An 18,485-nucleotide genomic window follows, 5' to 3' on the forward strand; every position below is an offset into this window, starting at 1 on the left:
TTCACTGACCATCCTAGTGAACTAGCCTTTAACTTTGCTATCCTCCACGACCTAGAGCAATTGTTGCAACACCCTACTCGTATTCCTGACAGTCTTGGAGAAAAGCTCAACATTCTTGACATTTTCCTGACCTCTAATCCTTCTGATTATGCTGTTTCCCTATCTTCTCCGTTGGGCTTCCCTGATCACAATCTCATATCTGTATCTTGTCCTATCGCTCCAATTCCTCCTGAGGATCTCCCTAAGCAAAGATGCCTCTGGCATTTTATCTCTGCTAGCTGTGGGGACCTGAAGAGGTATTTTGCTGATTTTCCTTGGAATGACTACTGCCTCGTATCAGAAAATCGTCTCTGTGTGCTAAGTGCATAACAGAGGCAATAGTGTCTGGCATGGAGGCGTACATTCCTCACTTTTTCTCTCGACCTAAACCTTCCAAACCTTGGTTTAAAACAGCCTGTACATGATAGAGAAGTGGCCCACAAAAGGCACTTGAGCCTTCCATCACCAGAATTTCATGCGATTTATATTTCTGCCTGGAACAATGCCAAGTCTGTTCTCAAAAAATTCCTTCATTAATAGAAGGTGGCTAAATCTTTCAAAATCTAACTCCCCTTGTGACTTCTGGCAACTAGGCAAAAACATCTCCAATAACTTTGCTTCTTCTTATTTCCCTCCTTTATTTAAACCAGATGGCACCACTGCTATCACATCTATCTCTAAAGTTGAACTCTTCCCTCAAACCTTTGCTAAAAACACCACCTGAGATGATTCAGGGCTTGTTCCTCCCTCTCCTCCACCCTCTGACTACTTCATGCTAACTATTAAAATTTTTCGCAATGACGTTTTCCATGCCTTCGCTGGCCTGAACCCTCGGAAGGCTTATGGACCTGATTGTTCTCCGAAACTGCGCCTCCGTGCTTGCACCTTACCTAATCAAATTCTTTCAGCTCTGTCTGTCAACATCTGCCTTTCCTTCTTGCTGGAAGTTTGCCTACATTCACTCTGTTCCTGAAAAGGGTGACCGTTCTAATGCCTCAAACTACCGTCCTATTGTTTTAATTTCCTGCCTATCTAAAGTTTATGAATCTATCCTCAACAGGAAGATTCTTAAACATCTATCACTTCGCAACCTTCTATCTGATACCAGTATGGGTTCCATCAAGGCCGTTCTACTAGTAATCTACTGGCTTTTCTTACCAAACTCTTTTAGAGAGTTTGGTGAAACTTTTTTTGTTGCCTTTGACATATGAAAAGTCTTTGATAGAGTCTGGCACAAAGCTTTGATTTCGAAACTACCCTCCTACATATTGCTCCTTCATTGCATGAAGGAACAATGTTTTACTTAGTTTGATATTCAGAACAAACAATGAAATGGGTCTCAGTGTAATCCTTACTGACACACCAATACAAATGACATGGCCACTAAACTTAATGTTTATGTTTTTTTTTTTATTTATTGTTTCAGTCATATTATTATGAACATGTTTAGAAGTAAACCTTGAAAGTAAATTTGAAATTCAGTATATGCCAATAAAATGGCCTGCAAGGCGATTGGCGAGCGAAGTTCTCACCACTGAACAGGAGAAAGGGGTATTTTAATGAGAGAGAGAGAGAGAGAGAGAGAGAGAGAGAAAGAGGAGGGGCACCCTGCACACGGCAGACTAGCTTTTTTTTCAGTGTAGGAGGGACACTGCTTGGATAGCCAAGGGATACAAAAAATCAATAAAAAAAAAGAAAAAAAAGAAAGCCCACTGAGATGCCAGTCCCAGAAAAGGCGGTAGTAAAAAATTGAAGGATAGGTGTCTTGTAACCTCCCTCTTGAAATAATTCTAGTCACAGGATGGTGGAAATACAGAACCAGGCAGGGAGTTCCAGAGTTTACTAGAAAAAGGGATGAATGATCGAGAATACTGGTTAACTCTTGCATTACAGAGTTGGACAGAATAGGGGTGAGAGAAAAAAGAAAGTCTTGTGCAGCGAGGCCGCAGGAGTGAAGGCATGCAGTTAGCAATATCAGAATAGCAGTTAGCATGAAAATAGCGGTAGAAGACAGCTAGAGATGCAACATTGCGACGATGAGAGAGAAGCTGAAGACAGTCAGTTAGAGGAGAGGAGTTGACGAGACGAAAAGCTTTTGATTCCACCCTGTCCAGAAGAGCGGTATAAGTGGAACACCCCCCTCCCCCGAGACATGTGAAGCATACTCCATACGGAGTTAGCAGCTGGGGGGTGAGAAAAACAGGCTGAGACGTCTCAGAACGCCTAACTTCATAGAAGCTGTTTTAGCTAGAGATGAGATGTAAAGTTTCCAGTTCAGATTATAAGTAAAGGACAGACCGAGGATGTTCAGTGTAGAAGAGGGGGAACAGTTGAGTTTCACTGAAGAAGAGGGGATAGTTGTCTGCAAGGTTGTGTCAAGTTGAGAGAGGGAGGAATTCAGTTTTTGAGGCATTGAGCAATACCAAGTTTGCTCTGCCCAAATCAGCAATTTTAGAAAGATCAGAAGTCAGGCGTTCTGTGGTTTCCCTGCGTGAAATGTTTACTTCCTGAAGGGTTGGACATCTATGAAAAGACGTGGAAAAGTGCAGGGTGATATCATCAGCGTAGGAGTGGATAGGACAAGAAGTTCGGTTTAGAAGGTCATTGATGAATAATAAGAAGAGAGTGGGTGACAGGACAGAACCTTGAGGAACTCCACTGTTAATAGATTTAGGAGAACAGTGACCAGCAGCAATAGAACGGTCAGAAAAGAAACTTACGAAGATGAAGTTACAGAGAAAAGGATAGAAGCTGTAGGGGGGTAGTTTGGAAATCAAAGCTTTGTGCCAGCCTCTATCAAAAGCTTTTGATATATCCAAGGCAACACCAAAAGTTTCACCAAAATCTCTAAAAGAGGATGACCAAGACTCAGTAAGGAAAGCCAGATCACCAGTAGAGCGGCCTTGACGGAACCCATAATGGCGATCAGATAGAAGATTGTGAAGTGATAGATGTTTAAGAATCTTCCTGTTGAGGATAGATTCAAAAACTTTAGATAGGCAGGAAATTAAAATAATAGGACGGTAGTTTGAGGGATTAGAACAGTCACCTTTTTTTATGAACAGGCTGAATTATTCCAGCAAGAAGGAAAGGTCTTTCTCTTGACAGACAGAGTTGAAAGAGTTTAACTAGGCAAGATGCAAGCACGGAGGCACAGTTTCACAGAACAATAGGAGGTACTCCATCAGGTTCATAAGCCTTCCGAGGGTTTAGGCTAGTGGGGGCATGGAAAATATCATTACGAAGAATTTTAATAGGTAGCAGGAAGATAGCAGTGGTGCCATCTGGTTGAAATAAAGGAGGGAAAGAAGAAAAACAAAGTTATTGGAGATATTTGGGGGTAGATGCCAGAAATCACGAGGGGAGTTAGATCATGAAAGATTTTGACACTTTTTGTTTTTGGCTAGTTGGAGAACTGACTTGGCATGGTTCCAGGCAGAAATTTAAAGTGCATGAGATTCTGGTGATGGAAGGCTTAAGTACCTTTTGTGGGCCACCTTTCTATCATGTATAGTACGAGAACAAGCTGTGTTAAACCAAGGTTTGGAAGGCTTATGTCGAGAAAAAGAGTGAGGAATGTACGCCTCCATGCCAGACACCATCACCTCTGTTATGTGCTTGGCACATAACTCGTGTCTCTGACACGGAAGCAGTAGTCATTCCAAGGAAAATCAGCAAGATATCTCCTCAGGTCCCCCCAACTAGCAGAGGCAAAACGCCAGATTCACCTTCGCTTAGGGGGATCCTGAGGAGGGATTGGAGCGACAGGACAAGATACAGATATGAGATTGTGATCAGAGGAGCCCAACAGAGAAGAGAGGGTGACAGCATAAGCAGAAGGATTAGAGGTCAGGAGAAGATCAAGAATGTTGGGCATATCTCCAAGACGGTCAGGAATACGAGTAGGGTGTTGCACCAATTGCTCTAGGTCGTGGAGGATAGCAAAGTTGAAAGCTGTTTCACCAGGATGGTCAGCGGAGGGAGAGGAAAGCCAAAGCTGGTGGTGAACATTGAAGTCTTCAAGAATGGAGATCTCTGCAAAAGGGAAGAGAGTCAGAATGTGCTCCACTTTGGAAGTTAAGTGGTCAAAGAATTTCTTATGGTCAGAGGAGTTGGTGAGAGGTATACAGAACAGATAAATTTAGTTTGAGAGTGACTGTAGTTGTAGTCAGATGGTGGAAAACTCGGAAGATTCAAGAGCGCAGAGAGAGAGAGCAGGTTAAGTCATTGCGCACATAAACACAACATCCAGCTTTGGATTAAAAATGAGGATAGAGAAAGTAGGAGGAAACAGAAAAGGGGTTATTGTCAGTTGCCTCAGACACCTGAGTTTCAGTGAGGAAAAGAAGATGAGGTATAGAAGAGGAGAGGTGGTGTTCTACAGACTGAAAATTAGATCTTAGACCGCGAATGTTACAGAAGTTAATGAAGAAAAGTTGAGGGAAGGGTGTCAAGACACTTAGGGTCGTTATAATTTGTGATTCCCTCCCGAGATGGGCATTCCGAGGCTGGCGTAGGAGTCGCCATGATAATTTTGAATTTCTGAGTGAAGGGTGTGTATGTTATTAGGCGCTTGTAGTTTTGTGTTGTAGAGGAAGAGAGTTGTCTTTACAGAGCAGGCTGTGACTGTCCCCTTGTGTTGTGAGATACAAAGAGAAACGTTCAGTGAGGTCAAAGCTGTGTTTAATGATAAGTTCACAGTACCCCCTGATCCAGTGCTTTAGATCTCACTGGGAGTAATTATCGTTTCGGCAGCTGCCTACTGCCTTCTCCTGTAATATTAAAAAGATCTATCTAGCTCAGAACTTTGAGAGTACCCAGTTATTGTGTTTTATAGCCTTAGACAGGAAATGCCATTGTGCGTTCAATGGTGTGTGTCTGGTCTTGTTGAATGAAAAAAAAAAAAAAAAGTTAGTGAAAATTGAGACATTTTGAAAAAAAATTCATAACCTTGTAATTTTTACACATTGAGTTTAAACAATAAAAGAGATGAAAGCTATACCATATAAAACTGATAGAGTTGTACTGTCATATGGTGCTAATTTCGTTACGATCGCCCGCGTAGTTCGGAAGATATTAGCATTTGAATAGCGTTATGGTCGGGCCGGGTCGCATATTTCCCAGTCTGGAAGAGTAGGTGCCAATCACTCTTGAACATGCTAGACTGGTTAAGGCTAGGTTAGGTTTCAGAATAGCTAGTTTAACAAACCATAGCATTGTAACTTTGTGTGAGAATCACAATAAGAGTATTTTCGAGAATATCTTGTGGCTAGTTTCGGAGCTACAGCCGGCCGTCATCACAGTAGGCGCATATTCTCCCATAGACTTCAGAAAAATAAGGCCAGGCTGGCCATAGTAAACTTCGCATCTCTCATAATTAGGTAAGTTTTTTTTTTTTTTTTTTTTTTTTGTGAGTGTGTGTGTGTGTGTGTGTGTGTGTGTGTGTGTGTGTGTGTGTGTGTGTGTGTGTGTGTGTGTGTGTGTGTGTGTGTGTGTGTGAAAAAGACAATAAATTAGATTACCTCATTTTTCTCATTATATTTCCATATTTCTGGTAAAAAAAAAAAAATGTACGAGGCTATCAAATAAAACTGAGACATGCCTGAGATATATATTCGTCAGATTTAGAGTTAGCATATTTAAAATGATAACAAAAACACGGACTGGACTATATAGACCTCACTGGGAGTAGTTATCATTTCGGCAGTACATATATATATATATATATATATATATATATATATATATATATATATATATATATATATATATATATATATATATATATATATATATATATATATATATATATATATATTGATGCATCTCTAGCGAGATGAAAAAATATTAATAATAAAGAAAATAGTAGCAGTAGTAGTAGTAGTAGTAGTAGTAGTAGTAGTAGTAGTAGTAGTAGTAGCAGTAGTAGTGGTGGTGATGGTGATGGTGGTTGTATCAGCAGCAGTAGTAGTACGTAGTAGTAGCAGCAGCATTAGTAGTAGTATGTAGTAGTAGTAGTAGTAGTAGTAGTAGTAGTAGTAGTAGTAGTAGAAGTACCAGCAGTAGTAGTAAATAGTAGCAGCAGCAGCAGCAGCAGCAGTAGTAGTAGTAGTAGTAGTAGTAGTAGTAGTAGTAGTGGTAGTAGTAGTGGGAGTAGTAGTAGTAATAGAAAAAACAGTAGCTTAAACATAAAAATAACAATAAAGACAATGGGGAAGTTACTGAGATGGGAGGCTTCTGTTACCACCTTATCTGGAAGAGCGATGTGAGTCCAGCACCTTTTTCCCATACATAAGAGGTGCGCACTTTACATAGAAGTGGAAAAAAATAATAATAATAATAATAATAATAATAATATACTCGTAGTGTCAACATCTAGGTGTATTTTTTTTTTTTTTCCTGCATTCGGCCTCGTTTTTTTGTTTTTTTTTATCATGCTCCTCACACTGTACACCCCTCTCTTACTTTAAATCTACCATCTCTATTCACTCCTTATTCTACTTTCTAGTCTTACCCTTTCATACATCATATTCTTTATTTTCTTTCCCTTTCTCCCACCTTTATATGATTTCCTCTCTCATATCCTTAACCTGCCACCTCTATTCGCTTATTCTATTTTCTAATCTTACTCTTTCATACATCGTGTTCTTTATTTTCTTTCACTTTCCCCCATATTTACATCTCCTTTCCTCAGCATTCCTTCCCCTAACCAACTCCTTTACTAATGCTGACTGTCGTTTCCCAAGATCATCGCTCCGTGGAAAGATCCAGCCTTCTACGAGAGATTCCCGGGGCGACCTGAGTTGTTCCAGTACGCCAAGACTCACGATATCCCGCTGCCAGTCACCCCTAAGTCACCCTGGAGCATGGACGCCAATCTGGTGCACATAAGGTGATGGTGATAGCAATGATGGTGCTGATAAAAGTTGTTGTTATTATTGTTGTCATTGCTTTTCTTGTCGTTGTAGTAATAGTAGTAGTAGTAGTAGTAGTAGTAGTAGTAGTACAGTACTCGTAAACCTAACCTAACCTGATCTAACCTAACATAACCTGAAGCATAGTAAACAGTAGTAGCAGTAGTAGTAGTAGTAGTAGTAGTAGTAGTAGTAGTAGTAGTAGTAGTAGTAGTAGTAGTAGTAGTAGTAATAGCAGTAGTAGTGATGGTGGTGGTGGTAGTACAGTAGTAGTACTAGTAGTAGCAGTAGTAGTAGTAGTAGTAGTAGTAGTAGTAGTAGTAGTTGTTGTTGTTGTTGTTGTTGTTGTTGTTGTTGTTGTTGTTGTTGTTGTTGTTGTTGTTGTTGTTGTCGTGTTGGTAGGAATAATTTTTATCATCATTTTCCTTAGCAATCGTAGTGAAACTGATTAAGGTGTCGTTAATGATGCTAGTAGTAGTAGTGGTAGTAGTAGTAGTTGTAGTAGTAGTAGTAGTAGTAGTAGTAGTAGTAGTAGTAGTAGTAGTAGTAGTAGTAGCAGTAGTGATTGTTGTTGCTATTGTAGTAATAGTAGCAACAGTAGTAGCAGTAGTAGTAGTAGTAGTAGTAGTAGTAGTAGTAGTAGTAGTAGTAGTAGTAGTAGAAATAATAGTAGTAGTAGTAGTAGTAGTAGTAGTAGTAGTAGTAGTAGTAGTAGTAGTAGTAGCAGCAGTAGTAGTAGTAGCAGTAGTAGTTGTGACTTGTTGCCATTGTAGTAATTGTAGTTGTAGTAGTAGTAGTAGTAGTTGTAGTAGTAGTAGTATATAGTAGCAGTAGTAGTAGTGGTGGTAGTAGTAGTAGTAGTAGTAGTAGTAGTAGTAGTAGTAGTAGTAGTAGTAGTAGTAGAAGTGGTTATTGTCGTTGTTGCTATTATTGTTGTTATTTATTGCAAGAGTAGCAGTAACTGTAACTGTAGTAACAGTAGTTTGCAGAAGATCCCGCGAACATGGAGAAGAGACGAACGAAAGATAGTTTCTGTCACTAATAAATATCAAGTCAATGTTGACCTATCATTCGGGAGCTTGCCATCGATAGCAGATAGATTACGGGAAAAGAGGAGCTACCGGGTATCAAACCAGCTACTAAGTACCCCAAGCTACGTATGCAACTCTTAACCCGTTGAGCCTTAACGATCACCGTGGACTCTGATGGACCTTGAGTGTTCACCCGCTGCAAGGTTACCTCTACAGAATTTGGCCATGGTACCGCATGCAATGTACGTACATTGAATGGTGATAATGTAGATAATTGCAACAGTGAAGGTAACAACAATGAAAATAATAGTAATGGAAATAATGGTCAGGGAAACAATGGTAATGGAAATAATGGAAATAATGGTCATAGAGGTAATGGTAACATCGGTAATAATGGAAATAATGATATTGGAAATAATGGTAATGGAAGTAATGGTAATAATGGTAACAGAAAAAAATTTTAATAATGGAAAAAGGCCTGTATCATTGGAATTACACAGCGAATGGTCGTGGAGGCGGTGCATTAAGGTAGCAAAGTTATCAAAGTGGCACATCACCAGATCGGTATTTAGGTGAGGCCATCAACGAGGGCCTCGCCAACAAAATATCAGTTTTCAGACGACTCGGAAACTACGTGTAAACACTCAACAGTAAATGATAGTACTCATAAACCTAACCTAACCTGATCTAACCTAACATAACCTAAAGCATAGGAAACAGTCAGAAGGCCTGTAACCAAGGCTGTAAGTGATAAGTAATACATACCAGAAATAACAACAATCGTGTTAGTTATTTGATTAATTGTGTGTAGCTTTCTAAACGTGACGAAAAAGTGCATCGAATCATAACTTTAAGTAACGTAAAGCCAAAGCACCAGTACACCAAAACTTACAAAGGCTGACGTTAATTCATTTGATTCGCTGGTAGTAGTAGTAGTAGTAGTAATAGGAGGAGGAGGAGGAGTAAGAGGAGCAGCAGCAGTAGTAATAGTAGTAGTAGTACGAGTCTTTTCATAAACGTCCAATCCTTCAGGAATTTTTTTATAAGGCCCAATGAGGTGCCGCTCCACAGAGTCAAAAGCGGTCATTAAAATTTAAAGTATAAGTGTCTTGAAACCTCCCTCTTGAAAGAGTTCGTCATAAGAAGGAAATACAAAAGCAGGCAGGAAGTTCCAGAGTTTACCAGAAAATGGGATAAGTGGTTAAAAATATTGGTTAACTCTTGCATTAGTGAGCTGAACAAAATATGGGTGAGAGAAAGAAAAAAGACCAATGAAACCGCAATGAAACCGCGGTAGGAGGGGAGGCACACAGCTAGCAAGATCAGAAGAGCAGTTAGCATGAAAACAGCGGTAGAAGATAGCAAGAGATGCAATATATCGGCGGTGAGAGAGTGGTTGAATACAGTCAGTTAGAGAAAAGTTGATGAGACGAAAAGCTTTTGATTCTCGAAATGAAACCGCGGTAGGAGGGGAGGCACACAGCTAGCAAGATCAAAAGAGCAGTTAACATGAAAACAGCGGTAGAAGATAGCAAGAGATGCAATATATCGGCGGTGAGAGAGTGGTTGAATACAGTCAGTTAAAGAAAAGTTGATGAGACGAAAAGCTTTTGATTCCCCTTTTTCTGAAGAGCGGTATGAGTGGAATCCTCTCCTCCCCCTTCCCTTTCACGTGATGCATATTTCACACATGGGTGGATAACGTCCCTGTACAGAGTTAGCAGCTGGAGGAGGTGATAAAATCTGGCAGAGACAACTCAAAATACCTAACTTCATAGAAGCTGTTTTAGCTAAGGGTGAGATGTGAAGTTTCCAGTTTAGATTATAAGTAAAGGACAGACCGAGGGTGTTCATTGTAAAAAAAAAAAAAGGGGGGGGACGGTTGAGTGCCATTAGAGAAGAGGGGATAGTTAACTGGAAGATTGTGTCAAGTTGATAGATGGAGAAAATGGGTTTTTGAGGCACTGAACACTATTAAGTTTGCTCTGTCCCAATCAAGAATATTAGAGATCATAAGTCCGGCATTCTGTGGCTTCCCTCCGTAAACTGTTTACTTTCTGAAGGGTTGGACATCTATGAAAAGATAAGGAAAAGTGCAGGCTGGTATCATCCGCATGGGAGTGGACAGAACAAGAAGTTTCGTTTAGAAGATCATTAATGAATAATCACTATGTAACACTATTTTTTTTTTTTTTTTTTGTCTTTGACAAGCAGATGTTATTTTCCAACTCTTTTCATTGCAAAACAATAGAAAATGTCCATTATTCCTGTCAAACTTTGCTTTTGTGGCTTTTAGAATTATTTTTGCCCCAAAGCTAAATTTCAACATTTTTCCAGATGCTGTCATTGAGAACTTGTTTGCTCTTGTCTTGATGAATTGATCACATATGTAGCAGAATACATCTGGAGAATTATTGCAGCCTCTTGATGCCATTTCACCTCTTGTGATATGTCTTCTCAGGCAGCCAAAGCAGAACTGATTGGTGGTCTGTTTATATATTGTCAAGCAGTACTCTAGAATATTCCAGAATGTTCCAGAATGTTCTCAACCTTTCTAAAATATTTTTGAACATACATTAGAATACTCTGAATCATTCTAGAAAATTCTTGTAGATTCTAGAAAATTCTTGATACTTCTACATATTCCTATTGTATTCTAGAAAGTTTTTGAATATTCTGGAAATGTTTACATTGAATAGAATGTTCTAAAATGTTCTAGAAACTTCTAAAAGTATCCGATAGAGCATTCTAGAAGATTTGAGATTTCTGAAATGTAAACAAATTTTTCTAAATATGAGAAATTTCTTGCTAGATCTGGTCAGTTCGAGAATGATCTTATTAAAATAAAATAAAAATCTTTAGAACATTTTATATTCTTTCTTTCATTGTTTTAACTTATTTACAACATTTCAAAAGCAATTAGATAAGCAATTGAGACCTTGCAAAGGTCTTTACCTGACATGAAAACCAAGAACAACCCACACTATAATGAAATAAGGCAAAAATGTAAATTCATTGTTCTAACCACAAAAGGAAAGTTTCAGCATCAAAATAACTTTTTTTCTATTTTGTTTAGATGGAAATAACTGGAAAATTATGGTTTGGGGACAAGGACAAGACAGAAGAGAAACTTTGTTACATAGTGTTACAATAGGAAGAGAGTGGGTGACAGGACTGACCCCTGAGGAACAACAGTGACGGTCTACCACAGCAGCAATACAACAGTCAAAAAAGGAACTTGAGATGAAGTTACAGAGAGAATGATAAAAGCTGTATGAGGGATAGTTTGTCTTTTTGCTAGACTCTATCAAAAGCTTTTGATATGTCTAAGGCTTAAGCAAAAGTTTCACCAAAATCCCTAAAAGAGGATGACCAAGACTCAGTAAGGAAAGCCAGAAGATCACCAGTAGAGCGGCCTTGACGGAACTCATACCGGTGATCAGATATAAGGTTGTGAGGTGATAGACGTTTAAGACTCTTCCTGTTTAGGATATATTCAAAACTTTAGATAGGCAGAAAAGTAAAGCAATAAAGCGTTAGTTTGAGGGATTAGAACGGTCACCCTTTTAAGGAACAGGCTGAATGTAGCAAACTTCCAGCAAGATGGATGCTAATAGACAGATGTTGACAGACAGGGAAAATACAAGGATGGAGGCACAGTTTCGGAGAAAAATAAGTCCATAAGCTTTTCAAGAGTTAATGCCAGCAAGGATACGGAAAACTTCTCTGTGAAAAATCTTAATGGGTGGCATGAAGTACTTGGAGGATGGAGGAGAGGGAGGAACAAGCCCTGAATCATCAAAGGTAAAGCTTTTAGCAAATATCTGAGCGAAGAGTTTAGCTTTAGAAATAGATGAGATAGCAGTGGTGACATCAAGTTGAAATAAAGAAGCGAAAGATAAATAAGTAAAGTTTTTGGAGATATTTTTGATTAGGTACCAGAAATCACAAGGGAAGTTAGATCTTTAAAAAATTTTGACACATTATTCATGAAGGAGTTTTTGGCAAGTTAGTGAACAGATTTGGCATGATTCCGAGTAGAAATATAAAGTGTATGAGTGTTCCTTTTGTGGGCCACCTCTCTGTCATGTATATAACGAGAACAGGCTGTGTTCAAGGTTTGGAAGGTTTAGATCGAGAAAGAGTAAGGAATGTACGTCTCAATGCCACATTATCACCTCTGTTATGCGCTCAGCACACAGAAACGGGAAACACAGAAGCAGTAGTCTTTCCAAGGAAAATCAGAATAATACTACCTCAGATCTCCCTAATTAGCAGACGTAAAACTCCACGGGCGGTACTTATAAAAAGTCATAAGTATCCATAATTCTACTTATAGCTATGAAAAATTCACAACTTTTTGTCGTTAGGACTATGGGTTTTTCATAATCTCCGTCATAGCTATGAGTGACTTCGCTAAGTGCTAGAAATAACAGAGACATGTATATAAAATATTCATTAATGAAAAGAGACAGGAAAATTTCTATAGCGCTTGTGACAGGTTTAGACCGTTTATGAAATATTTATGAAAAATATCTGCCATTCTGAAGACCTATGACAGATTCATAGCATTATGACTTTTTATAAGTACCGCCCTTTAGGCAACTCCGCTTTCAAGGATCCTGAAGATCCTGAAGAGGGACTGGAGATGATGGTTTAATAGATGGTGTTGTACAGAGTGAAAATTAGATCTAAGACCGCGAATGTTGCAGAAGTTAATGAAGAAAAGTTGACGGGGAGTGTCGAGACACTTAAGGTCGATATATAAAAAAAAAAAAGTCCGACCTGGGGACATTTTTGGTTCCCTTCCCAGAAAGGGACTCTGAGGCTGGTGTTAGGGGTCACCATATTTAATTTAGAATTTTGAGTGAAGGGTGTACATGTAATTAGGTGCTTGTAGTTTTGTGCAAAGGAAGATATTTGTCTTTAGAGCTCAGGCTGTGACTGTCCCCCTGTGTTGTAAGACACAAAGGGTTCAGTGAGGTCACAGCTGGATTATTGATAAGTTCACAGCATCTCCTGATTCAATGGTTGAGACCTCACTAGGAGTAATTATCGTTTCGGAAGGTTTCTACTGCCTCCTCACACACGGAAGCCACTGAACTCCTGATTTTTTACCTCTCAAATAAAAATTCTGATTTGCGCAAAGCAAACTTACTATTCTTCAATACCTCAAAACTCACTTCCTCCATCTATCAACTCGACATAACTTTCCATAGAACTATCACCTCTTCTTCAATGACACTCAGTTGTCCCCCTCTTCACCATTGAACATCTTCAGTCTGTCTTTTACTGATAATCTAAACTGGAAACTTTATATCATTCTCATCACTAGCTAAAATGGCTTCTATGAATTTAGGCGTTCTGAGTCGATTTCATTTAATGAACTCTGTACAGGGACCTTATCCTTCCATGTATGGAGTACGCTTCACGTGTATGACGGGATTTCAACTCATATTGCTCTTTTTGACAGGATGGAATCAAACATTTCGTCTTATCAACTCCTCTCCTCTAACTGACTATCTTGAGCATCTCTCTCATCGCCGCAATGTTGTACCTCTTTCTATCTTATACCGCTATTTTCTTGATCTTGTTAACTGCATGCCTCCACCCATCCTGCGCGTTCGCTGCACAAGACTTCCTACTTTCTCTTATTCTGTCCACCTCTATAATGCAAAAGTTACCAGTATTCTCAGTCATTCATCCCTTTTTCTGCTAAACTCTGGAACTTCCTGCCTAATTCTGTATTTCCACCTTCCTGTGACTTGAACTATTTCACAAGGAAGGTTTTAAGACATTTATCCTCTATGATGTGATTCTGCTTGACTTCGCTTTGGGAGCAGTCACTTAAGTGGGTCTTTTTTTTTCCACTTCGGCCAATGACCCTTATAAAATAAATAACATAGATGTAGTAGTAGTAGTAGTAGTAGTAGTAGTAGTAGTAGTAGTAGTAGCTGTTGTCGCAATTATTGTTGTTGTTGTTACTGTTGCTGTTGTTGTTGTTGTTGCTGATGGTGCTCTACCCATCGTTATTATCGTTGTTGTTGCTGTTGCTGTTGCTCTTTCTCTTATTATCATTGTTGTTGTTTTTGTTGTTGTTTGGTTCTGTTGTTGTTGTTTACTATTGCTGCTGTTGTTATTGTTGTTGTCGTTGTTGTTTGTTGTTGTTGTTGTTGTTGTTGTTGTTGTTCTTCTTCTTCTTCTTCTTCTTCTTCTTCTTCTTCTGTACTACTTTTACATATTAACATTGCCATCATTATGATCATTGCTGCCATTATCACTATAAGAAATTCTTTGACTACTTAACTTCCAAAGTGGAGCACATTCTGACCCTCTTCCCTTTTGCAGAGATCTCCATTCTTGGAGACTTCAATGTTCACCACCAGCTTTGGCTTTCCTCTCCCTTCACTGACCATCCTGGTGAACTAGCCCACAACTTTGCTATCCTCCATGACCTAGAGCAATTGGTGCAACACCCTACTCGTATTCCTGACCGTCTTGGAGATACGCCCAACATTCTTGACCTTTTCCTGACCTCTAATCCTTCTGCTTATGCTGTCACCCTTTCTTCTCCGTTGGGCTCCTCCGATCACAATCTCATATCTTTATCTTGTCCTATCACTCCAATCCCTCCTCAGGATCCCCCTAAGCGAAGGTGCCTCTGGCGTTTTGCCTCTGCTAGTTGGGGGGACCTGAGGCGGTATTTTGCTGATTTTCCTTGGAATGACTACTGCTTCCGTGTCAGAGACCCGTCTTTGTGTGCTGAGCGCATAACAGAGGTGATAGTGTCTGGCATGGAGGCGTACATTCCTCACTCTTTTTCTCGTCCTAAACCTTCTAAACCTTGGTTTAACACAGCTTGTTCTCGTGCTATACATGATAGAGAGGTGGCCCACAAAAGGTACTTAAGCCTTCCTTCACCAGAATCTCATGCACTTTATATTTCTGCCCGGAACCATGCCAAGTCTGTTCTCCAACTAGCCAAAAACTCCTTCATTAACAGAAAATGTCAAAACCTTTCAAGATCTAACTCCCCTCGTGATTTCTGGCATCTAGCCAAAAATATCTCCAATAACTTTGCTTCTTCTTCTTTCCCTCCTCTACTTCAACCAGATGGCACCACTGCTATCACATCTATTTCTAAAGCTGAACTCTTTGCTCAAACCTTTGCTAAAAACTCTACCTTGGACGATTCTGGGCTTGTTCCTCCCTCTCCTCCACCCTCTGACTACTTCATGCCTCGTATTAAAATTCTTCGTAATGATGTTTTCCATGCCCTCGCTGGCCTAAACCCTCAGAAGGCTTATGGACCTGATGGGGTCCCTCCTATTGTTCTCCGAAACTGTGCCTCCGTGCTTGCACCTTGCCTAGTCAAACTCTTTCAGCTATGTCTGTCAACATCTACCTTTCCTTCTTGCTGGAAGTTTGCCTACATTCAACCTGTTCCTAAAAAGGGTGACCGCTCTAATCCCTCAAACTACCGTCCTATTGCTTTAATTTCCTGCTTATCTAAAGTTTTTGAATCTATCCTCAACAGGAAGATTCTTAAACATCTATCACTTCACAACTTTCTATCTGATCGCCAGTATGGGTTCCGTCAAGGCCGCTCTACTGGTGATCTTCTGGCTTTCCTTACTGAGTCTTGGTCATCCTCTTTTAGAGACTTTGGTGAAACTTTTGCTGTTGCCTTGGACATATCAAAAGCCTTTGATAGAGTCTGGCACAAAGCTTTGATTTCCAAACTACCCTCCTACGGTTTCTATCCTTCTCTCTGTAACTTCATCTCAAGTTTCCTCTCTGACCGTTCTATTGCTGCTGTGGTAGACGGTCACTGTTCTTCTCCTAAATCTATTAACAGTGGTGTTCCTCAGGGTTCTGTCCTGTCACCCACTCTCTTCTTATTATTCATTAATGATCTTCTAAACCAAACTTCTTGTCCTATCCACTCCTATGCTGATGATACCACCCTGCACTTTTCCACGTCTTTTCATAGACGTCCAACCCTTCAGGAGGTAAACATATCACGCAGGGAAGCCACAGAACGCCTGACTTCTGATCTTTCTAAAATTTCTGATTGGGGCAGAGCAAACTTGGTATTGTTCAATGCCTCAAAAACTCAATTCCTCCATCTATCAACTCGACACAATCTTCCAGACAACTATCCCCTCTTCTTCAATGACACTCAACTGTCCCCCTCTTCTACACTGAACATCCTCGGTCTGTCCTTTACTTATAATCTGAACTGGAAACTTCACATCTCATCTCTAGCTAAAACAGCTTCTATGAAGTTAGGTGTTCTGAGACGTCTCCGCCAGTTTTTCTCACCCCCCCAGCTGCTAACTCTGTACAAGGGCCTTATCCGTCCATGTATGGAGTATGCTTCACATGTCTGGGGGGGTTCCACTCATACTGCTGTTCTAGACAGGGTGGAATCAAAAGCTTTTCGTCTCATCAACTCCTCTCCTCTAACTGACTGTCTTCAGCCTCTCTCTCACCGCCGCAATGTTGCATCTCTAGCTGTCTTCTACCGCTATTTTCATGCTAACTGCTCTTCTGATCTTGCTAACTGCATGCCTCCCCTCCTTCCGCGGCCTCGCTGCACAAGACTTTCTTCTTTCTCTCACTCCTATTCTGTCCACCTCTCTAACGCAAGAGTTAACCAGTATTCTCAATCATTCATCCCTTTCTCTGGTAAACTCTGGAACTCCTTGCCTGCTTCTGTATTTCCACCTTCCTATGACTTGAATTCCTTCAAGAGGAATTTCAAGACACTTATCCACCAATTTTTGACCACTGCTTTGACCCTTTTAGGGACTGGCATTTCAGTGGGCATTTTTTTTTATTAGATTTTTGTTGGCCTTGGCCAGTATCCTTCCTACATAAAAAAAAAAAAAAAAAAAAATTATCAACAAGGCATTATTATTATTGTCACCACCATTATCATCGTGGTGGTCACAGACATCCCAATAGTCAGTATCCAATGCCTGCTGCACACATAGTTTCTTTGCGCGTCTGACTAATTACAGCTGTTGACCAATTATGTTTGTATGATTCGAAATCAGACTTTTCAACGCACGTTGTAATGATAATCATACGTATCGAAAATTTGATAAAGTGCCTCATTCCCGATTCTTCCCATGCTAGCACGACATTGTTTACGAAACAACATAACACATGATGGCACCTGTAAAAGTAACATCCTCATCGACATCAGCTGCAACAGGCCAGAGGCAATGTCAAGACTCCAGACTAGCTGAAAACTGATGAAACAGGAGGCAGGCTCCATGGTGAGCCGTGATGATGTGCAGGGAAGGATCAAGAATCTGTTGGTACCACACATTCCCTTCATCACAGAAGGTCCTGGGCCGTATTCTTCGTAATGCTTATGGTCGACAATAGCAAAGTTTGATTTGACTTAAAACCTTATAACTGTAAGCATCATGGCCATCAGCCTTATGGCAGCCAGAAGTTGTTAGTTGCAACACTCTAATACTCGTAACATTTGGTCTCTAGAACGCAGTGCTTACAAGTTGGCAACTTGAAAAAATGTATGGAATGAAATTAGTTTTTGATATTTTGTTGGTATATTCTTTTCGTTCATAATACGATTTTTGGGGAAGTAAGACACAGTAAAATACAAATCCTTTTTTGGGGGAAATGGTGCTGAAATGTTTCCCTGCTGAAGAGGTTATGTAAACCAAGCTAATCTCACGGCAAGCAAGATAGAATTTCTTCAGCACAAGTGCTTAAAGAAAGTTCTTATGACTGTTATCCCAGTCAATGGTCTTTTCATCACCAGAATATAAGTAAGCTTGGATAAATCTTGCTCTCCTCCTCGTGATCTCTTCGTCCCCAGAATCTAAATAAGCTTAAATAAATCTTGTTCGTCCCCATGATCTCTTCATCTCTAGAAGTAAGCTAGAATATATCTCGTTCACATGTGTGTGTGTGTGTGTGTGTGTGTGTGAATCGAATTGAATTGAATTGAATTGAATTGAATTGAATTTATTGAGTAAGCTCAGACTTTATATAAAAGTATGGAGCACAACTCTCCAGCACAAGAATACAATTATATACAGAATTATATACAGAATGTGCATAATATCACATAAGAAAAAAATACATACAAATGAAATACACTAAGCAATGGCAAAAAATTAATAAAAAAAAAAGTGTATGCATATATAATGATACATACTATTACTAATTAATAAATTAGAAAAACTATTGACCTGTTTTGCACACTATTTATCTAAACATGCGTAGCACCATCCTTAAAAACAAAGATAATTTCTTCATCACACTTGAATTTGTACTTTGCATGAACAAAACATATTTGAATTGTGTTGGCCTATTTATGTAATAATTTGGTTTATACATATTATGTAACCTAACAATTTCCACATCTGTACATTCAAAAAGAACATGAAATTCATCTCCTACTACCCCAACATTACACTTGTTACATATCCTATCTTCTCTACTGACACCTTGATACCTA

The 18,485-nt window shown here is 39.6% G+C and overlaps 1 protein-coding gene across 2 annotated transcripts in view; it reads left to right on the forward strand.

The window, feature by feature from the left end:
* The window catches only part of LOC135113773 (argininosuccinate synthase-like), a 91,788-nt gene that overhangs the window by 38,688 nt on the left and 34,615 nt on the right, over positions 1-18,485 (forward strand). For both annotated transcript variants that reach the window (XM_064029356.1, XM_064029355.1), the window contains exon 6: positions 6,786-6,931. In XM_064029356.1, the coding sequence (XP_063885426.1) occupies positions 6,786-6,931 (146 nt within the window). The remainder of the gene's footprint in view (positions 1-6,785; positions 6,932-18,485) is intronic.

The sequence above is a fragment of the Scylla paramamosain genome, chromosome 26 (assembly GCF_035594125.1).
Source record: "Scylla paramamosain isolate STU-SP2022 chromosome 26, ASM3559412v1, whole genome shotgun sequence".
Classification (NCBI taxonomy): domain Eukaryota; kingdom Metazoa; phylum Arthropoda; class Malacostraca; order Decapoda; family Portunidae; genus Scylla; species Scylla paramamosain.